Source organism: Erythrolamprus reginae, chromosome 1 (assembly GCF_031021105.1).
Source record: "Erythrolamprus reginae isolate rEryReg1 chromosome 1, rEryReg1.hap1, whole genome shotgun sequence".
Taxonomy (NCBI): Eukaryota; Metazoa; Chordata; class Lepidosauria; order Squamata; family Dipsadidae; genus Erythrolamprus; species Erythrolamprus reginae.
In genome coordinates this window covers 420,273,219-420,294,609 of record NC_091950.1, presented here as the reverse complement: position 1 = coordinate 420,294,609, position 21,391 = coordinate 420,273,219, and the positions used below count along the sequence as shown (strand labels likewise).

Genomic DNA, 21,391 nt, shown 5'->3' with positions numbered 1-21,391 from the left:
TTTATTTTTTTGAGCACTGTATATTCACACTGCTGTATAATCACACATTTCCTTATTAAACTGCAGGAAGCTTCAAAGTTCCTTCACTGGATTTTAATAAGGGATGATAATAGTTTATGAAAATATATGGCCCTAAACAAAACATATAGATGTTTAAAAAATCCATCATACAACCTTCATTGCATGGTATGTTTGGTTTTTTATATTAAGGGGTTTTTAATTCGTTTTTAGTATTGGATTACTATTGTACACTGTTTTATGATTGCTGTTAGCCACCCCGAGTCTTCGGAGAGGGGCGGCATATAAATCCAATCAATCAATCAATCAATCAATCAATCAATCAATCAATCAATCAATAAATAAATAAATAAATGCACACCTATGGTATTTATGCAACATGTGTAACATACACTTGGGGAACAATCGGATCTAAAAGCTTATAATCTTCATAGCAATGATACAAGTCTGGAGACTTTCTTATTTATTTATTTGTACCCCACCTGATTGTTTTTACAAATCATTTGAAATGGCAAAGACATCCGACACTTTTTTTCTCTTATTTTTCCCACAATAACCTTTGGAGAGAGTTGGGCTGAGAGATGGTGACTGGCCCAAGGCCATCAAGTTGGCTTATGTGGCTAAGGTGGAACTAGAACTTACAGTATCCCGCTTTCTAGCCTGGTGCTTCAACTACAAGACCAAACTGGATTGTTTAGTAGGCAGTTCAGAACTGCTACATTAGAGTGATCCCAATAGTTTTAAATTAAAGAGGAATTTAATTCTGCCCTCTAAACTTGGTAGATAGGATATTTCATAAGCAGGTACACTATTGTCTCAATTTCAAAGTGTGTCTTAATTTCAAAACACATGAATTTTCTTAGTAAAGAATATTTAGGGGTGACATGATAGCAGTGTTCCAATATTTGAGGGGCTTCCAGAAAGAAGAGGAAGTCAAACTATTCTTCAAAGCACCAGAAAGTAGGACAAGAACTAACAGATGGAAACTAATCAAGAAGAGAAGCAACTTAGAACTAAGGAGACATTTCCTGACAGTAAGAACAATAAACCAGTGGAACAGCTTGCCTCCAGAAGTTGTGAAAGCTCCAGCACTGGAAGTTTTTAAGAAGAGATTGGACAACCATTTGTCTGAAATGGGTTTCCTGCCTGAACAGGTGGGTTTGAGCTAGAAGACCTCAAAGGTCCCTTCTAACTCAGTTATTTGATTATAACTGTATCTGCCTAAGTACCATAGGTGTGGAAACTCATTGGAACTGTTGAAAGGAATGTTATAAACAGGATATAGTGGTGTCATATATCTCCCCCTCTGCCTCATTCACACTAGTTTATCACTGGCTAATATAAAAAAGCATTTTCATCTATAACCCTAAGCTGCAAATAATTTACAGTGTAAAGATTTTAAAAAATATTGATTTGTTTATATTTTCTATTTATTAATTGGACATCTTCCTCAGCGAATCATCTAAATACTTCTTGACTACTAATGATGCAAATCTCTTCTCCAAAACTCATTATAGTGATTAATATAGAAACATTTTCATTTTTTTAAACAATGTTTCTCACATCCTTTGCATAAATGCCAGGACTTCTGCAAGTTGAGAAGGCTCCATGTTTTGAGCTTAAATGAGCCTTTTATTTATTATGCCTGGCTGAGAAATGCTGGGGTTTGAAATCCACACGTCTTAAAGGTAATCAAAGTTGAGAAACAAGTGATCTAGATCAAACAACAAATCTGATCAATCATATATACCGTAGTTGAAGCTGTACCTTGTGAAGTCTGGAGGGACAGGAGTGGTGACAAAGGAGGCCATAGGCTTCCGGTGCACTTGTTGGAACATCATTAAAATCTCGAAGCTTTTTGAGATCAGTTCACTTTTACTGCACGACCTCAGCTGTAACAAAAGAAATGGAGTAAAAGATGGGCCTCAGTCAAACATCCACCTTAAAATACAAACTGAGCCAGAGGTCTGCAAACTTGGCAACTTTAAGGCTTGTGGTCTTCAACTCCCAAAATTCTGAAGTCCATAAGACTTAAGGTTGTCAAGTTTGGGAACCCCTGCAAGCATAGCATTACTTTGGGGCATGGATACTTGCCATGTTAAAATACAAAGCACATAAAATCACAATGAATTCAATGCCAGAGGGGGCCTGGCTCTGACCCTGACAAGCTCTCCTCTCTTTATAAGGTAATCTTCAATTTACAACCATTTGTTGGGTCTTTGGTGTTCTTTGAACTTGGTTTGTTTGTTTGTTTGTTTTTTATTGATTGATTGATTGATTGATTGATTGGTTGGATTTGTATACTGCCTCTCTCAGTAGACTTGGGGCGGCTTACAACAGTAATAAAAACAGCATATAACAATCCAATATTAAAACAGTTTAAAGCCCTTATTATAAAACCAAACATACATACATACATACCATGCATAAAATTGTAAACGCCTAGGGGGAAAGAGTATCTCAATTCCCCCATGCCTGGCAGCAGAGGTGGGTTTTAAGAAGCTTACGAAAGGCAAGGAGAATGAGGGCAATTTTAATCTCTGGGGGGAGTTGGTTCCAGAGGGCTGGGGCCGCCAGAGAGAAGGCTCTTCCTCTGGGTCCCGCCAAGCGACATTGTTTAGTTGACGGGACCCGGAGAAGGTCCACTCTGTGGGACCTATCTGGTAGCTGGGATTCGTGCAGCAGAAGGCGGTCCCTGAGATAATCTGGTCTGGTGCCATGAAGGGCTTTATAGGTCATAACCAACACTTTGAATTGTGACCGGAAACTGATCGGCAACCAATGCAGACTGCGGAGTGTTGGTGTGACATGGGCATATTTGGGGAAGCCCATGATTGCTCTCGCAGCTGCATTCTGCACAATCTGAAGTTGCTTTCTTGAAGACCCATTACCGAACTAAGTAACTAGCAGGGAGGATGTCTGTGGAGATTCTTAGTCATGGTTGTCCCAAAGGTGCTTTTTTTCAAGAGGCAACTGGACTTTCTCGTTTTTCATTGAAGCGGGATTCTATCCAGTCATAGTTGAAGAAGCTTCTTGAATGAGAAGTGAAACGTCTTCAAAGACAAACCAGAAAGTCCAGTTGCCTCTTGAAAAAAAGCACCTTTGGGATAGCACTGATGATGTTACCTAGTTTGGGTAATGAAATGTCTGGAAGAAAACAACCACGCTCAAGAGAGCATTAAGGTCTCCTCATTTCGACCCTGAACTACAAATCAAAGTTACAACGGCATTAAAAAAGCAACTTGTGACCAGTCTTCCCACTTATGATTGTTTTATGAGACCATGGTGCTTGACAGCTGATATATACTTATGACAGCTGCACAGGCCCAGGGTCATGTGATCATCACATGTAATCTTCCCACCAGGCTTCTGAGAAGTAAAGTCAATGGGGAGGCCAGATTCACTTCATAATCGCATGATTCACTTAACTGCAATGATTTGCTTAACAACTGTGGCAAAAAAAGGTTGTAAAATGGGACAAAACTCACTTAAAAAACTTCTTCTTTAGCAACTAAAATTTCAGGATCCACTGGGGCTGTTAAGTCATGGACAACTAGTATTGCCAGATTATCACGGAGGCAGAGTTTGTTATTTTAAACATAGAAATAATGACTCTAGGCATATGATCTTAAAATTGTTTTTCAAATACTGAGAATCCATAAAACTAAATCCCATCACCTGATGTTCTACTTCTTGCAGCAAAGACTCCAGAAGTTCCGTTTCTTGCGTGAGTGATGTCTTCTGACCTATTTAGTAGACAAAGAACCAAAATCTAAACAAAATGACACTATGTCAGCACTGTGCACTCAAGCCAAAGAGGCTTTAACACAGGGCCAAATCAAAGGTATTAATGTTTAACTATACGAAGTCTAACATCCTCCAAGAGCCGTAGTGACACACTGGTTAGAATGCAATACTCAGGCTACTTCTGCTGACTGCCGGCTGACTGCAATTTGGCAGTTCAAATCTCACCAAGCTCAAGGTTGACTCAGCCTTCCATCCCTCCAAGGTGGGTAAAATGAGGACTGGTTATTAGGGGCAAGAGGCTGACTCTGTAAACCAGTTAGAGAGGGCTGTGAAGCACTGTGAAGCACTATATAAGTCTAAGTGCTATTGCAGGCTAATTCTGTTAGCAGTTCGATTCTCCCTGGCTCAAGGTTGACTGAGCTTTCCATCCTTTCAAGGTCAGTAAAACAAGGGCCCAGATTGTTGGGAAAGCAATATGCTGACTCTGTAAACCACTTAGAGAGGGCTGTAAAGCACTGTGCCGGTATGTAAGTCTAAGTGCTATCTGTGTGGGGAAAATACAGGAACAAAAACATAATAATGCTATTCTATTTGAGCTTGAAGTCACAAGAAAAATTATTGCATCAAAATTCCCTGCCGAAGAAATCATTTCAGTTTCCAGAGATGGTCCTAAGTTTAAGTATAGAGATAGTTCAGCCAACCTGAGTCCTTCAAGAGTAGGCGGCATACAAATCTAATAAATAAATAAATAAATAAAAAATTATACAACCTAAAACCATTATCTATTGGATCTGCTGGACTATGTGCATACTTCTTTAGAAAAGCTCTCCACAACCTTGACTGAACCTCTAAGCATAATTTTTAAAAAATCCTTCAGGACTAGCTCCTTACCCAACCTATGGTCACTAGCCACAGTCATTCCTATCTTCCAAAAAGGAGATCCAAGTAACATTGAAAATTACAGACCAATCTCTTTGGGTTGCATCGCCTCCAAAGTCATGGAATCAATCATAAACCAATCCATTACACTCCACTTAGAAACTAATAACCTACTCTCTAACAAAAAATTTGGTTTCAGGATAAATTTATCCTGTAATCTGCAAGTCCTACACTGCAAACACATATGGACCACTCAACTTGATCAGGGTAAAACAATAGAAACAATTTAGGGAAACTTTTGTAAAGCCTTTGATTCAGTAGTACACAACAAACTACTTTTGAAACTAAAATCCTATGGCATCTCTGGACCCCTACATGATTAGATAACCTTGTTCTTGTCTAACAGAAAACAAGTGGTCAAAATAGGAAGTGCCATTATCAAATCCTGGTCCTGTCAGGAGTGGTGTCCCTCAAGGCAGTGTTCTAGGACCAACACACTTCATACGCTAGATAAAAGATCTTTGTGATCATATTATAAGCAACTGCGTCCTCTTTGCTGCTGATGTTAAACTATTTAACACCAACAACAATGCTGCTACCCTTCAAAAAGTCCTTGATCATGTAGCAGAATGGTCAAATAACCGGCAATTTCAAATCTCAACCAACAAATGCTCTCTCTTACACATTGGCAAAAAGAATCAGAATACAAAATACAAATTGGGAGGAAACAAACTTGTAGATAACCCTCACACTGTCACAGACCTTGGAGTACTCATATCCAATGATCTAAGAAGTGCTAGAGCCCACTGTAACAACATTGCCAAAAAGGCACAAAGAGTCTTTAATCTAATCTTATGTAGCTTCTTCTCTGGCAATATTACACTGCTAACCAGAGCTTACAAAAGATTTGTTAGACCAATTCTAGAACCCGCATTGCATATCAGACATTAATATAGTCGAGAGAGTCCAGAAATATTTCACAAGAAGAGTCCTTCACTCCTCTGCTTGTAACAAAATACCTTATTCCACTACTTGAAATACTGGGATTAGACAATTTAGAACTATGTTGCCTCTGATCTAATCTAAATGTAGTTCATAAAATCATATACCAAAATGCCTGGAGGCTGTTGGGGCCTGGATGGGTGTCAACAAACTCAAACTCAATCCAGACAAGACGGAGTGGCTGTGGGTCTTGCCTCCCAAGGACAATTCCATCTGTCCGTCCATCACCCTGGGGGGAGAAACATTGACCCCCTCAGAGAGGGTTCGCAACTTGGGCGTCCTCCTCGATCCACAGCTCACATTAGAGAAACATCTTTCAGCTGTGGCGAGGGGGGCGTTTGCCCAGGTTCGCCTGGTGCATCAGTTACGACCCTATTTGGACCGGGACTCCTTGCTCACAGTCACTCATGCCCTTATCACCTCGAGGCTCGACTACTGTAACGCTCTCTACATGGGGCTACCTTTGAAAAGTGTTCGGAAACTTTAGATCGTGCAGAATGCAGCTGCAAGAGCAATCATGGGCTTTCCCAAATATGCCCATGTTACACCAACACTCCACAGTCTGCATTGGTTGCCGATCAGTTTCCGGTCACAATTCAAAGTGTTGGTTATGACCTATAAAGCCCTTCATGGCACCGGACCAGATTATCTCAGGAACCGCCTTCTGCCGCACGAATCCCAGCGGCCAGTTAGGTCCCACAGAGTGGGTCTTCTCCGGGTCCCGTCAACGAAACAATGCCACTTGGCGGGACCCAGGAGAAGAGCCTTCTCTGTGGCGGCCCCGGCCCTCTGGAACCAACTCCCCCCAGAGATTAGAATTGCCCCTACCCTCCTTGCCTTTCGTAAGCTACTCAAAACCCACCTCTGCCGCCAGGCATGGGGGAATTAAGACTTCTTCTCCCCCTAGGCTGATACAACTGTATGTATGGTATGTTTGTACGTATGTTGGTTTTATACATTAGGGGGTTTTAAGTTAGTTTTTAGTATTGGATTTTTACTGTATATTGTTTATGACTGTTGTTAGCCGCCCCGAGTTTTCAGAGAGGGGCGGCATATAAATCCAATAAATGAAATGAAAATGAAAATGTCCTTCCTGTTAATGACTACTTTGCCTTCAACCGTAGCAGTACATGAGCACGTAATAGATTCAAACTAAATGTAAACCACTCCAATCCACTGTTGACCTCTCCCGATTTCCAAGTGGTGAGTAAGGGACGTCAGTGCATCAGTGCACCAGCTTGCCTTCCGTCTCCTGTCCTAATGTTTCTTTTTTACTAGTATGTATATGAATATTAGTATATCTTTGTATACACCAAACATATAACAAATATAATAAACAAATAAATAGAGTGATCAATGCTTGGAATGCACTACCTGACTCTGTGGTTACTTCCCTAAACCCCAGAAAATTTAACCCTAGACTGTCTACAGTTGACCTCTCCCTGTTTCCAAGAGGTCTGCAAGGGGCATGCATAAGAGTACCATCGTGCCTACCATCCCTGTCCTACTGTTCTCTTTTATCGTTACTTTTTACTTATGTTTATACAAACTACTACTATCCTATACACATTTGACAAATGAATGAATGAATGAATGACTATCAAACGCCTACATCACTTGGCCACAGTGTGTATCAGAAGAGTTCAGATTTATTTAATCAAATTTAAAAATTGCTTCAATCAGGTAGTCCTCGACTTACGACTACAATTGAGACCAGAATTTATGTTGCTAAGTGAGAAATTTAAGTGAGTTTAAGTCCCATTTTATCACTTTTCTTGCCACGTTTGCTAAATTAATCCCTTCAGTTAAATTAGTAATGCGGTTGTTACGTGAATCTGGTTTCCCCATTGACTTGGCTTGTCAGAAGGTCACAAAAGGGAATCATGTGATCTTGTGACACTGCGACCATGATACATATGTTAAGCATAAATATGTTAAGCATCCAAGTGTAAACCCCATGATGCTGAACGATCGTAACTATGAAAAATGGCCACGCCACTTTTTTCAGTGTTGTTGTAACTTTGAATGGTCACTAAACAAACTGTTACAACTTGAGGACTACCTGTATAAAAAAAGTATCTGATGACAAAAAGGACCATTGGGTCAACATGTGCACGCATTGTGATGTAGAACTAAAAAGCCAATACAAGATGGAACTGCATTAATTGCCCTTGCATTCCAATGACAGCAGTTAATTGTTTCATTGTGGTCTGTTGTGGTTAGGTTTATATCAATATCTATATATAAAACTGTCCATCTCAGAGAGCAACTGTGGGCGGTGTCCAATTAAAAACATAAAAACCATGTAAAAATATCATTGAAGGATTTACTTCTAGTACTGGGCATCACACATTAGCAAGGACGCAAAGAAATCCCAAAGGGTTCTGGCATTTCTTTGTGTATTTTCTAAAGCTCTCTGGATGATGAGATGGATAAACTGCAATGTGGAATATTTTTTTGGTGGCCACTGGAATTGAATAAATAAAGTCAACAAAACACACAAATTTGAAGGGATGGGAAAGACCTGGCTTGCAAAAGAAAGCACAAGATGAAATGAGAACAAATTAGAAATATCTAAAAGTGTCACATACAAGAACAGAGCAGTTGTTTTGCATCAATTACAGTATATATTCTGCTTTCTATTTCTAATTATTTCCAGACTTATCAAGTTATAGCCAAATCCTATGCCAAGAGAATTTCTGCTCAGTTCAAGGCTGGACTAACAAGCAACTCAACCTTCTTATAAAATAATCTACCCTTCCTGTTGTTAGAAGATGGGAGGAGACAAACACCTTGTTCATGCATTGCTGAATGTTGTGGGGACAAAGCCACTGCCAGAGGCATAAATAAATGCATCAATAATTTTGGAGACAGAATGGGAAGTCCCATTTCTTTTGACTCAAATGCACCAAAACATAGTCCTTAATTAATGATGGTGATCAGAATTTCCATTGCTAAGTAACATGCTTGTAAAGTACAACACCACATAAACACCACATAAACACTGTAAAAAATATGATTTCAACAATCGAGTTATTGAAGCGTGGAACTCATTACCGGACTCAATTGTGTCAACCCCTAACCCCCAACATTTCTCCCTTAGACTCTCCACGATTGACCTCCCCAGGTTCCTAAGAGGCCAGTAAGGGGCGTACATAAGTGCACTGGTGTGCCTTTCGTCCCGTCCAATTGTCTTTCCTCTCTTTCACCTATCATATATATTCTCTTCCTTTCATATATCCTCTCCTCTAAGTTCACTTTTACCCTGATATATATTACCACATGTCTATTTTCTTCCTATGTATTTGTGTATTGGACAAATGAATAAATAAAGAATAAATAATCCCATTGGAAATTCCAGCACTTCCAATTGCCATCATTAAGCAAATCACCAGATGTTGTTAAATAACAACCTCCCGGGATCACCATTTGTGACCTCCTGCTGGCTTCCCATTGATTTTGCTTGGAAGAAGCTGGCAAAGAAAGTCGCAAATGGCGACCACATGACTGCAAGATGCTGTGATGTCATAATCATGAGCCGGGACATATGGCTGTGGGGATGCTGCAATGGCTGGAACTCTGAGGACCATCATAAGTACCACTTGTTCAGTACTGTCATAAATGTGGTCGGTGAACAAGTGATGCTAAGTGAGGACCAACTGCACTGTTTTTATTAAAACACACAAACCACTGGCACACAAACCCTCAAATAAGTAACAAAATAACATAATCTTCAAAAAGACATGTCTGTCATGTGCGAAATTCAATTCCTGTCCTAAAATATAACACAACACTCCAAAAAAGGCAAACCTACCCATTAGTGTTATAAGTTTGTTCTTCAGCTGGGTATCTAACCTAGCAATCATCATCTCCACAGCGTTCCTGATTTCTCGAACACGTTCATCCTTCGCACTGCGCACTGCTTCGACGTTCCTTTCCTGAAAAACACAGATGGCATCAATTTAGAACTATCAGGACAGATTTTCTTTGTTTACATGGTTAGGTTGTGCAACTCCTTCTATAGAGGTAAACTGAGCATGTCAGAGAGAATATTTAGTACCTCCTTCAAAATCATTAAAATTTTCTTGGTTTACATAAGTTAGGTTGTGCAACTCCCTCTGCAGAGGTAAACTGAACATGTGAGAGAAAATATGTAGCACCTCCTTCAAAATCATTAAAATAACCATGTTTCTCTAATTTCAGCAGCTGTTTTTGTATGCTCCTGGCTATCTACGCAACAATTTGCTTGAATGGAAGAAATAGAGTACAGTGGTACCTTGTGATACGAACCCCTCGCCATACGAACAATTTGAGATACGAACCCGGGGTTCGGAAATTTTTTGCCTCTTCTTCCGAACTTTTTCCATCTTATGAACCCGCCGCCCGAATGCCGAACCCAGAAGTTCGGCAAAGGTTTGGGTTCGGGAGGACGCCGAGAAGCCCCCCAGCTGTTTCAAAAGGTGACAGCTGGGTGGCGGGGCTTCTCGGCGGCCACCCGAACCCGAACTTTTGCCGAACCTCCGGGTTCAGCATTGGGAGAACGCTGAGAAGCGCCCGGCTGTTTCAAAAGGTGACAGCCAGGCGGCGGTGTTTTTTTTTTCTTGCACGCATTAATTCGTTTTACATTGTTTCCTATGGGAAACAATGTTTCATCTTACAAAACTTTCACCTTACGAACCACCTTCCAGCACCAATTAAGTTCGTAAGACGAGGTATTACTGTATTTTTTTTCTTCTGTTCAATCACATTTGATCCATGGAGACTGACTGTACAAGTCTCTGCAATTTCCTTGGCAAGGTTTTCCAGAAGTGGTTTTTCATTGTCTTTTTTGGGGGGGTTGAGAGAAAGTGACTGGCCCAAGGTCATCTAGCTGGCTAAGGCAGGACTACAACTCCCAATCTCCTAGTTTCTAGCCTGGTGCCTTAACCAATACAGCACATTAACCTGGCTTTCAAAATAAAGGCTGGAATAATTTCTGAGCAGTTAACACCTTTATTTGGAAAGAGAGGGGTCCACATAGGAGGGAAGAGAAACTAAATTCAAATTCAAACCTTTATTGGGGACCATCTTCTGCCACATAGTTCCCAGAGACTGATAAGGGCCCACAGGTTAGGCCTTCTCCAGGTCCCATCGGCTAGACAATGTCAGTTGAAGGGGCCACGTGCGAGGGCCTTCTCTGTGGTGGCTCCAGCTCTCTGGAACCAACTGCCTTTGGAGGCCTGTACTGCCCCCACCCGGCTGGCCTTCCGGCAAACCTTCTTTTCCAAGCACCATGTGGATAGTTTTTGAACCTCCCTTCTTTACGCTATTTCATCTCCACCTGTAATTTATTTATTTATTTATTTATTTATTATTTGGATTTGTATGCCGCCCCTCTCCAAAGACTCGGGGCGGCTCACAACAAGTGAAAAATAATCCAATACATAATCCAATTAATTAAAATATTTAAAAATTAAAAAAAAACCATATACTAACATACACACACACAAGCATACCATGTATAAATTCAACGTGCCCAGGGGGAGATGTTTAGTTTCCCCATGCCTGACGGCAAAGGTGGGTTTTGAGGAGTTTACGGAAGGCAGGAAGAGTAGGGGCAGTTCTGATCTCCGGGGGGAGTTGGTTCCAGAGAGTCGGTGCCGCCACAGAGAAGGCTCTCCCCCTGGGGCCCGCCAACCGACATTGTTTAGTTGACGGGACCCGGAGGAGTTAATCACAGAATGGTGGTATCATTTGTGAACTTAATAATCACAGTGGATGGATAAGACAATCCACAACTATGTGTGTATAGTGAATGTAGTTAGAGACTGAGCACACTAAATCTTATAATTGCGATATAAAACATCTTCCTCTGTCACTAGGATCTTTTACTCCCTCCTCTTTATCAGGATAATGCCATATAATACCTCAGGGTTGTTATACATACCGTAACTTTAATTCCCCTTCTAAACGCAGGAAAACAGGCGTGAGTTTTATTATTCACTGTCTGTCAACTACTGTCTGTCTGCTGCAACATACCTAATAAGTAACTTGGAAGCAGGGAGGTGTTAAATTGATGATGGTTTGCTCATTCTATTGTTTTTAAAGGAGCAGCATTAAAAATATTCCCACCTTGAAAACATTAACCAGAAAGTCCCTTTTCTAGAATAAAAGTAGTCCTCGACTTACAGCCATTTGTTTAATGACCGTTCAAAATTACAACAGCACTGAAAAAAGTGACTTATAATCAGTTCTCAGATTTACGACTGTTGTAGCATCCTCACAGTCAGTGCTTGTCAACTAGCATCTATTTATGATGAATGCAGAATCCTAGGACTGCCATTGGCAACTTTTCCATGGAACGTCTGACAACCAAGACTCCAGATTTGCTTGATGACTGCACAATGCACTTAACAACTGTAGCAATTAATTTAACAACCAGGGGGGAAATTGTAAGAGTTGTTCTCACCACTTCTTGTACCAAACTTATCAACTCCATGAGTCGTCGTCGAAGCTTTGCCACCTCTTCGTTCACTTTTGTAACATGCTGTTCATATATTTCTGCTAAAGGCTTAAAAGTATGTCCGCCATGCTGTTAGAAAGATACAGATGAATATGGTAACTTCATCGTAACAGCTCAAAACACTGTTACCAAAGTGAATCCCAAATATTATTATTGGAAGAAAGCCCTTTTCAACCTGCTGAATCTGGTTTTTCTTCAGCACACTTCTCAGAAAAATCTATTCAGGTCCTTAGAGAATACATAAATGAAGTAAAATTGTCTCACTTGCTGCCTCGTTAAAGAACTATTGTAGATATCTGAAGTTAATATTTCAATAAAATTTGAATTAAAAAGTTAAATTAACTCCCCAGAAATACTTCTTATAAATGCTTAATTCAAGGTTTAAATATTAAAAGCTACATGACATGCTTTTCTTGTCAAAGCCAATCTTCATTAATTGATTTTAAATAACTGCATCTTACATTACATGAACATTATGTCAGCACAGCATATCAGAGTAAGAAATCCCTGCCAAACAGGGAGGAATAGGTGTTACCAGATGTTAAATAGGGGAAGGAAGATTTTCTGATTATGGCCTATCCCCAAATAAAAATAGAACTTTATATTCCTCTTGAAATCAAATACATTTTATTATATGCATTTTATATTTAAAGAATTACTTTATTCTTTAATAACTGCCTTATGAATAATTCTTGACTTATAACCATTCATTTAGTGATCATTTGAAATTACAAAGGCTCTGAAAAAGTGACTGTTGCAGTGTCCGCATGATCAAAACTGAGGCACTTAGAAACTGATATATATGTTTGCTTTTAAGTGATGCCCTTCAATTTAGTCATTACGCATTATGTGATGTGAACGGCATCACATAAAAGCAACCATCTCTCCAATGCAGATTTTACACTCTGATGAAGTCATAGGGATTGACAAAAGCTTAGTAACTTTTTAGTAGTTTTAAAATAAATTTTAAACATTCCGGAGATCGTGATGACTACTGCCTCTTTATATATATAATACTTGCAGCATATTGGGGTGATGTGATTGCTATTTGCTACCTTCCCAGCTGGCTTCCAACCAGCAACATCAATGGGTAAAGCCAGATTTGCTTAATAGAAACATAGAAGACTGATGGCAGAAAAAGACCTCATAGTCCATCTAGTCTGCCCTTATACTATTTCCTGTATTTTATCTTAGGATGGATATATGTTTATCCCAGGCATGTTTAAATTCAGTTACTGTGGATTTACCAACCACGTCTGCTGGAAGTTTGTTCCAAGGATCTACTACTCTTTCAGTAAAATAATATTTTCTTATGTTGCTTTTGATCTTTCCCCCAACTAACTTCAGATTGTGTCCCCTTATTCTTGTGTTCACTTTCCTATTAAAAATACTTCCCTCCTGGACCTTATTTAACCCTTTAACATATTTAAATGTTTCATGTCCCCCCTTTTCCTTCTGTCCTCCAGACTATACAGATTGAGTTCATGAAGTCTTTCCTGATACGTTTTATGCTTAAGACCTTCCACCATTCTTGTAGCCCGTCTTTGGACCCGTTCAATTTTGTCAATATCTTTTTGTAGGTGAGGTCTCCAGAACTGAACACAGTCTTCCAAATGTGGTCTCACCAGCGCTCTATATAAGGGGATCACAATCTCCCTCTTCCTGCTTATTATACCTCTAGCTATGCAGCCAAGCATCCTACTTGCTTTTCCTACCGCCCGACCACACTGCTCACCCATTCACTTGAATAATAAGTGAATAATTCACTTAACTAGTGATTCACTTAACAACCATGGCAAGATAAGGTCATAAAACTGGGTGCATCTCACTTAACAAGTATCTTGCTTAGCAGTGGAAATTCTGGTCACAATTTTGATCCTTAGTTGTAATTTCACCTTATGCTATAAAAGACTCACCTCCTACAATGCTACCTCAGGAACGACTGCATATCTCTAATCACAACTTTTCAATGAGACAGGGGCACTGCTTCTGTTTCTATAAAATAAACATTGCACATATAACTCCTTGTTCTTCGTCTGTATGTAAAAAGCTTTACTCACCATTCCACCCCAAAGCGCACATTGGTGGCAAATACACTTCTTACATGTCCAGCAAAATACACTAAGCTTTTCATGATGATTTTCGCACCTGAAAAACAATAAAGGAAACATTGCAATTACAGATGGAACAGGAGCCATTGTTAAGTTTTCCCCTCAATCATTTTAACAAGGTGGGAAATGCCATTGAGGAGCTTATTTTTAACCCGACATCAGCTAAAGTGAGCTAGTGCTGAAATGCTGATGAAAACAGGAAACAATGTAAAATGACATATAGAGGTCAGCAATTCAGTTACTATTTTTCTCCATTGTTTTGCAAGTAGAGTGTTTTTGTACCAGAGACAAATTCCTTCTGTATTTAATAAAATCTTTCTCCTTTTAATTATCCTCTTCCTTTCCCTCACTCTATTCCCTTTCCATTTTCCCTTGCCTTTCCCCCAATTGTCTTCATTTTCATTTGTATATTCTACTTCCTAAAAAAGCTGTCCAGTTATAGCTGAACCATTAAGCACAATCTTTGAAAATTCCTTCATAACTAGCTCACTACCTAAGTTATGGTCGAAAGCAATGGTCATCCCCATCTTCAAAAAAGGAGGTCCCAGCCTCCTTGAAAACTACAGACCTATCTCACTATGCTGTGTCAAATGCAAAGTTATGGAATCAATCATAAACCAAACCTATTACTCTAATAATAACCTAATAATAATAATAATAACTTAAACTAATAACCTACTTTCAACCAAACAATTTGGATTCAGAAAAAAATTATCCTGCAACCTGCAACTCAAACATACCTGCATGGTATGTTTGTATGTATGTTTGGTTTTATAATAAGTTTTTTTTTAGTTGTTTTAATATTGGATTGTTACATGCTGTTTTTTATCACTGTTGTTAGCCGCCCCGAGTCTACGGAGAGGGGCGGCATACAAATCCAATAAATAAATAAATAAACAAACTCCTTCACTGCACAAACATATGGACTACTCATCTAAATCAAGGAAAATCAATAGACTTCTGCAAAGCCTTTGACTCAGTGGTTCATGACAAACTACTTCTAAAACTCAAATCTTATGGCATCTCAGGATCCCTCCACAACTGGATTACAGTGTTCCTATCTAACTGACAACAAGTTGTCAAAATAGGGAGCTCCATATCAAACCCTGTTCCTGTTAAGAGCGGCGTCCCCCAAGGCAGCGTACTCAGACCAACACTCTTCATACTCTACATTGATGACCTTTGTGACCTTTACAAGCAACTGTGTTCTCTTCGCCGATGACGTAAAACTTTTCAACACTACTGATAACTCAGCTACTCTCCAAAAAGACCTAGACTATGTTTCTGAATGGTCTAACATCTGGCAACTCCAAATCTCAACCAACAAATGCTGTCCTTCACATTGGCAAAAGGAATCAGAACACCAAATTCAAGCTGAATAAACAAGACCTTACAGACAACCCCCACTCTGTAAAAGACCTTGGAATACTCATATCCAATGACCTAAGTGCCAAAGCCCACTGCAACAACATCGCCAAAAAGGTCTCGAGAGTTGTTAACTTAATCCTACGTAGCTTCTGCTCCGGCAACCTCACACTACTAACCAGAGCTTACAAAACTTTCGCCAGACCTATTCTGGAACACATCTCTTCAGTCTGGAACCCTCATCGCATCACTGACATAAACACCCAAGAAAATGTCCAAAGATATTTTACCAGAGGAGCCCTTCACTCCTCCACACGCAACAGAATACCCTACGAGACTAGACTTACAATCCTGGGTCTTGAAACCTTAGAACTTCGTCGCCTCAAACATGACCTAAGCATAGCCCATAAAATTATATGCTACAACATCCTTCCAGTGAACGACTACTTCACCTTCAACCTCAACAACACATGAGCTCACAACAGATTCAAACTCAATGTAAACTGCTCCAAACTAGACTGCAAAAAGTATGACTGTAGCAATCGAGTGGTTGATGCTTGGAACTCACTACCAGACTCTGTAGTGTCATCTCCTAACCCCCAAAACTTTACCCTTAGACTGTCCACTGTTCACCTCTCTAGATTCCTAAGAGGTCAGTAAGGGGCATGCATAAGTGCACCAACGTGCCTCCCGTCCCCTGTCCTAATGTCTCTTTACCTCTTAATTTCATTATGTATATGTATATGAATACAGTGGAACCCCGACATAAGAGCTGCTCTACTTAAGAGCAACTCGAGATAAGAGCTGGGAGGGGAGAGATATTTTTGTTCTACTTACAAGCCCAAATTCGAGATACAAGCGCCAAGGAGCTGTCTCCTGAAGCCAAACGCTAACTTCCGCGTTCAGCTTCAGGAGACAGCTGCGAAGCGGCGCGCGTTTTAAAAGGTTGCAGCCGGCCTGGGGGGGCTCGGGGGGGTGCTTGCAGCTTTCTTTCTTGCTCTTTTTCTTTCTCTCTTTTACCTTCCCTTCCTCTATTTCTTCTTTTCTTTCTCCTTCCCACCTTCTTCCCTCCCTCCCTCCCTTCACTCATTCCTCTCTTACTCTCCCCTTTCATAAGTTTCCTTCCTCTGTTCCTGTCCCTTCCCCCTTTCTTTCTTTCTTTCTTTCTTGCTCTTTTTCTTTCTCTCTTTTACCTTCCCTTCCTCTATTTCTTCTTTTCTTTCTCCTTCCCACCTTCTTCCCTCCCTCCCTCCCTTCACTCATTCCTCTCTTACTCTCCCCTTTCATAAGTTTCCTTGCTTCCTTCCTCTGTTCCTGTCCCTTCCCTCTTTCCTTCCTTCCTTCCCACCCTCCGTCCATTCATTCACCCATTCCTCTCTTGATCGCTTAAAGCCGGTCCCTGGTGCAAAAAGGGTTGGGGACCTCTGTCCTACAGGATTGGGTGGCAGAGAAGTTGAACATATGTAAATTTAAAAGTTTAAGAAAGTTTACAAGTTAAGTGAAAGAAACTTCATTATTCATTTATATGTACATGTACATTTCTTCATTAAAAACATGTCTTTCTGCATAATTTAGACTAACTTTGTGAGTTTTTTGAGGGCTGGAACCAATTAAAATTATTTACATTAATTCCTATGGGGAAAAGTCGTTCGAGATAAGAGCTGCTCGACTTAAGAGCCCAGGTCCGGAACGAATTAAACTCGTATCTCGAGGTACCACTGTATTACTATTTTTAATGTTCTTCTAATCTTTTATTCATGTATATTAATATGATTATTTCTTCACATCCCTGCATTATGTACTTGACAAAACAAACAAATAAAAAAATAAAAAAATATTGTCAAGTACTTGGTCCCTGCCTGCTTTTCACGCACTTCTTGTTCAGTCTTTCCATTATCAAGATGCAGGTTAGTTATATAGAAATTGAACAATTCCAGCTACAATGTTTAGGTCATATCTAAAATGTAATGCAAGTTAGCTCAGGTCCTCATGTAGCTTCTCTATAAGATCACCCCAAAGGCTTTTTGTTCTTGCTGCAAAAGGAAAGGCCTTTTATTTTCTATCCTTTCATCAAATGCTTTATTCTATTCTAGGCAAAATTCAATAAATAGTATCCTATCACAATCACACTTGCTGTCATTATACATATGCATAATCAGTCACACTCCACTCCCCATCCCACCCCTACAATAAAATAACCTTAACAATATGTCTAAAAACAATTATTAAAAGTGGTGTAAAACCCAATATAAAAATTGTTAACCAGCATATGGGACTGAACTTAAAATCGTCTTCTGTAGGAGTTCTTTGTGGTTTATGTCAAAAATTATAATTCAATGTAAAATATTGTCCAGTCTAAATGGAAAAGACTGTCTCCTGCTCTTGCTTCCCTGACCATTGTCCATGGTCACCACATGAGTGGGAGTTAAATGGCCAAGTCCAAAGATCATTAATTTTCTACATCCCAAGAGTCCCAGCAGCCCTAAAAGAAGCCCTAACATGTCATGCAATTGTAAAGCCACTCATTATATAGCTGTTTACAGGAGAAAAATTAATCAGTGCTTAAAATGTCTGATTATGAACGAATTTAGGGGTAATGCACGACAAACCCTTCAGTCAACAGGCCATTTAAATCTGCGTACTTGTCTTTTTCATTTTCTTCATGCTTGCTCAGATTACACAACTGGAGTGTGTCAAGTTGCTGGGTCACCTCCTCTGCCCAACGACAGTTGACCAGTTCACGCAACTGAAGTGGAGCTCTGCAAGGAAAAGTTTTGAGTAAAAATCCTGCTTTTTAGAGGACAGAAATAGAATAACATTCTTCATTATTAGATATAGAATTGAAAATGGGAGTTTATGCAGATGCATAAGATCTTTATCCAATCTTTCCACCTCTGAAGCATTTAATAAAAACACCGACTATATTAGAGGTTGGGGGAGTGCACATTAATAAGCTACAATTCAGGCGCTCTAACTTGAAATGTTCCTTTTAATTTCTTCCACATTCAAAGGGATAAATTAATTAATGAAGAATGGTAAATAATTTCATATTCATTCAAGGAGGAAAGTCTTGTCTAACAGGTATTTTGAAACCAGGAATAAAAAAATATATTTAGGGGGAATAAATGCTTGGATATAGCCAGAACTGAAAAGATTTAAAGAAGAAATAACATTCATAAGTTTGAGATTTACAGCATGCAGAGAGACCAATTCTCTGCATTGGTCATGATGGCTCATGGGATGGGAATTGCAAAACCTGGTGTCAAAGGTTCTATAGTAGAGCTTCTCAAACTGGGAAATGCTTCCCTTGAGAAGATGCAGACAGATTCCAGGTGAGGTGTAGAGAACCTTTACAATAAATCTATCTTTAGGTTCATTGTATTATTTTCACTGTCCAGTGGTAGTCATTTTGGTGTTTGGATAGTTAGATAATTGTAAATTAAGATTACAGTAAAGGGAAGTGTGATGACAAAATGTTTAGGAACTCCTGTATTAGAGGGAATCAGGTTATCTATACTCTGACTTAGGGAGACTTGTTTTAAGTGACATCAAAGGAACTGACTCTTTCCCAAAATTTTTAAAAACTGCTCTTTTATCCCCAATGAGTGACAATTGTCGGCAATTTTTACAATTATACCTTGGTTAAACTTCAGTTCATGTCTGAAGGTCAAGATAGGTAACATTCCATCATGTGTCAAATTTAAATTATAATCTGTCTGTTCCTCCCAAACATGTACAGTGGAACCTCAAGATACGAACCTAATTGGTTCCAGGGGGGAGGTTCGTAAGACGAAAGGTTCGTAAGACGAAACATTGTTTCCCATAGGAAACAATGTAAAGTCAATTAATCCGTGCAACCAAAAAAAAACCCCCGCAAAAAAACCGCTGCCGCCCGGCTGTGACCTTTTAAAACAGCTGCGCGGCTTTCCAGCAGCCTCTGAACGCCAAACGCGGAAGTTTGGGTTTGCAATTCGGCTTCGGGAGACGGCTGGGAAGCCGCACGGCTGTTTTAAAATGTCACAGCCGCGCTGGGGGGCTTCCCAGCACCCCCCCGAATCCCGAACTTTTGCCGAACTTCCGGGTTCGGGGTGGGGGGGGTGCTGGGAAGCCCCCCAGCGCGGCTGTGACCTTTTAAAACAGCCGCGCGGCTTCCCAGCTGTCTCCCGAAGCCAAACACCAAAGCCGAACTTCCGCGTTCGGCGTTCGGAGAGAGCTGGGAAGCCGCGCGGCTGTTTTAAAAGGTCACAGCCGGGCTGGGGGGCTTCCCAGCAACCTCCCGAACCGAACCCGGGGTTCAAAAAAATTTTGTCTCTTCTTACGAACTTTTTTCGAGTTACGAACCGGCGTTCGGGAGGCTGCTGGGAAGCCCCGCCGCCCGGCTGTCACCTTTTAAAACAGCCGCGCGGCTTCCCAGCTGTCTCCGAACGCCGGTTCATAACTCGAAAAAAGTTCGTAAGAAGAGGCAAAATTTTTCTGAACCCCAGGTTCATATCACGAGTTGTTCGTAAGACGAGGGGTTCGTATCTTGAGGTACCACTGTATTGTGAATATCAGCAAAAAAATACAGAATTTGCTTTGGTTACCACAACAGTGCAAAGGGCTTCAAGTGAAAGCTTACCGACAATGTGGGCACTGAGCTCTTTGTTCCGTCAGCCAACGCTGTAAAAACAAAACAGGCATATTATAAAATACCAGAGGGTTCCAGAAACATTAGGAAAGCATAAATCCTAGAAGTTTGGACAGATTTCTTCAGCATAAGTAAATTATTCTCGAATGGGATTAACAGAACATACAAATGTTGTCCTCTATCTCTATTTATTGTATCTGTATATTGCACTCAGAAAATGACTCCCAATACCAAATTATACCTTGTTGAATGGCCTGGATGATACAAAATGCTAAAACAATGGCTGAATTCCCAGAACATGCTAATGTATAAACTAGCCAAACCCAGTTTAATCTAAATTGCTGTGCAAATCCAGTCCATATGTTAGTCTAGATTTATTTATTTGTATCCCTCCTTTCTTATTTTTTACAAATAGCTCAAGGCACCAAATATTTCCAACCCCTTCCTCCTCCTATTTTCCCCATAATAATAATCCTATGAGGTAGGTTGGTCTGAGAAAGAGGGACTCACTGATCCAAGTTCACCTAACCAGCTTTCCTGGCTAAGGCAGGATATGAACCTGTGATCTATTAGCCACATATGGAGCTAACAATTAATCAAGAAAGTTGGTCATAGCGCTTTTTTGTATGTTATCAATGTATTAATCCTAAATATTGATCCCATCCTATATTAATTATTTTGTTCAGAAAATGAAATATATAACAGAACAGAATCACTAGTCCCAAAAGAATTGTGACTGTAATGAACTTCTTAGTTCTTAAGAAGTTTAACAGCAACATACAAATCTAAGCGTATATGGAGAGTCTCAGTCATTCAGGTCATGGTTGTCCAAAAAATGCTTTTTTCAAGAGGCAACTGGACTTTCCAATTTTTCTTCGAAGATGTTTCACTTCTCATCCAAGAAGCTTCTTCAGCTCTGGCTGGATGGTGGGGATTGGAATTAAGTCAGAGCTGAAGAAGCTTCTTGGATGAGAAACGAAATGTCTTCAAAGAAAAGCCAGAAAGTCCAGTTGCCTCTTGAAAAAAGCACCTTTGGAGATACAAACGTAAGGATAATCCCAGGAATAAGTTCAACTGGTTGAAAGAAAAAAAAGCTACATTTTTTTTTACATCATAGGCTGAAAGAGAAGATGAAAACAA

At 40.0% G+C, this 21,391-nt stretch overlaps 1 protein-coding gene across 10 annotated transcripts in view; it reads right to left on the bottom strand.

Annotated features, from left to right (window-relative positions):
* The window catches only part of TRIM37 (tripartite motif containing 37), an 82,295-nt gene that overhangs the window by 51,747 nt on the left and 9,157 nt on the right, over positions 1 to 21,391 (bottom strand). For all 10 annotated transcript variants that reach the window (XM_070735393.1, XM_070735395.1, XM_070735390.1 and 7 more), the window contains 7 exons: positions 20,243 to 20,283; positions 18,267 to 18,383; positions 14,209 to 14,296; positions 12,095 to 12,217; positions 9,461 to 9,584; positions 3,697 to 3,764; positions 1,786 to 1,910 (listed from right to left, as the gene is read on the bottom strand). In XM_070735393.1, the coding sequence (XP_070591494.1) occupies positions 1,786 to 1,910; positions 3,697 to 3,764; positions 9,461 to 9,584; positions 12,095 to 12,217; positions 14,209 to 14,296; positions 18,267 to 18,383; positions 20,243 to 20,283 (686 nt within the window). The remainder of the gene's footprint in view (positions 1 to 1,785; positions 1,911 to 3,696; positions 3,765 to 9,460; positions 9,585 to 12,094; positions 12,218 to 14,208; positions 14,297 to 18,266; positions 18,384 to 20,242; positions 20,284 to 21,391) is intronic.